Source organism: Phocoena sinus, chromosome 4 (assembly GCF_008692025.1).
Source record: "Phocoena sinus isolate mPhoSin1 chromosome 4, mPhoSin1.pri, whole genome shotgun sequence".
Classification (NCBI taxonomy): Eukaryota; Metazoa; Chordata; class Mammalia; order Artiodactyla; family Phocoenidae; genus Phocoena; species Phocoena sinus.
In genome coordinates, this window is record NC_045766.1 from 120,244,886 (window position 1) to 120,246,220 (window position 1,335).

General features: G+C 40.8%; 1 protein-coding gene across 1 annotated transcript; it reads right to left on the reverse strand.

Annotated features, from left to right (window-relative positions):
• Window positions 1-548: 548 nt before the first annotated feature.
• LOC116753364 (translationally-controlled tumor protein-like) lies at window positions 549-980 on the reverse strand. Its single transcript, XM_032631077.1, has one exon. The coding sequence runs from the start codon at window positions 963-965 to the stop codon at window positions 549-551; it is 417 nt and encodes a 138-aa protein (XP_032486968.1). The 5' UTR covers window positions 966-980.
• Between the last annotated feature and the right edge of the window lie 355 nt (window positions 981-1,335).

Consider the following 1,335-nt stretch of genomic DNA (forward strand, 5'->3'; position numbering starts at 1 on the left):
TTTTTTTGCTTCCAACTGTGTTAATCTTTTTTTATTCTTTTGGTAATCTCTTCCAGGGTTAACTACTTCCATTTGTAGGTCATGAAATGTGTAAGAAATCCACTTCAAATGCTGGCACTGCTATGAGCATGGTCTTTCCCTTTACTTCAACTCAATTACTTTTGATTCTTGTTTATATTCCGAGTGCCAGAAGTGGTTTTCACTGTAGAAGTTATCTGAAGATGGTCTTATGCTTTCTAGTAATGGTCTACAACCAGGCTCTAGCTTCTCCAGGAAGACTACGCAGGATGGATTTAGATATTACATATTAAACTAAGAGACATTCTCTCAAATGAGTTTAAATGCATTTTATTTTTAGACAACCTACATGACATACCTTTTTTCTCAAAAACAATGCTTCCACTCCAAATAAATCAACTGTTAAAATAAATGAAGAGCCCAAGATGACATCAGTCCCATTTGTCTAAGTCCTGGTGTTGTGCTGATGAAAAGCCGCAGCCAGCCAGTTATGACGACAGGTGCTAGATCCAAAGGAACAGCCAAATTTGTTAACATTTTTCCATGTCTAAGCGACCCTTAAAAAAAATCATATATGGGCTCACACCATCCTCACCGTAGTCTAGCAGAACAACCATGCCATCTGGATTCATGTTTTCACCAATAAGAAGCTGACAGTTGTTGAAATTAGCAAGTATGCGCTTGATTTGTTCTGCAGTCCCTGTCATAAAACGTTTTACTCTTTCTGGTCTCTGTTCTTCAAGTTTCCCTTTGATTGACTTCATGTAATCTTTGATGTACTTCTTGTAAGCTTCTTTTGTGTAGCTGGTTTCCTGCAAGTGATGGTTCATGACAATACCGACACCAGTGATTTCTGTGCTTTCTGTACCTTCCTCCTCAGGCCCTTGAGCAGAGGCATTTCCACCAGTGAGCGAGTCATCAATGTTACACTCTGTCCTACTGACCATTTTCCCCTCCACCTCCAGACACAGCCCTTTGGCGACCTGCCTGATCTTGTAGATGTGGGAGAACACCTCAGCATGGCTGATGAGGTCCCGGTAGATGGAGCTGCTGGGAGCTCAGAGCAAGCGCTGTGCAGTCAGAGCGGTGCTGGGCCTGGGGCAGGGGTTGGTGGGGGGCGAGGGAAAGGACGGAAACGTAACCGGCAGTTTCTTTAACAGGTCAAGGATTTTATACCACTTGAAAAGGCAAACTCATGAAATCAATCAATCTGGAAAAATAGCTGTCACTATACATTTAAGAAAATTCTTTATAAGTACATAAATTTAAAGTAGAGTATATTTGTATATGAATTAGCATAAAATTGAAGTTGTTTTG

Bases quoted from the DNA above. Each gene is read 5' to 3' on its own strand.
- LOC116753364 (XM_032631077.1), bottom strand. From the start codon at position 965: ATGGTCAGTAGGACAGAGTGTAACATTGATGACTCGCTCACTGGTGGA.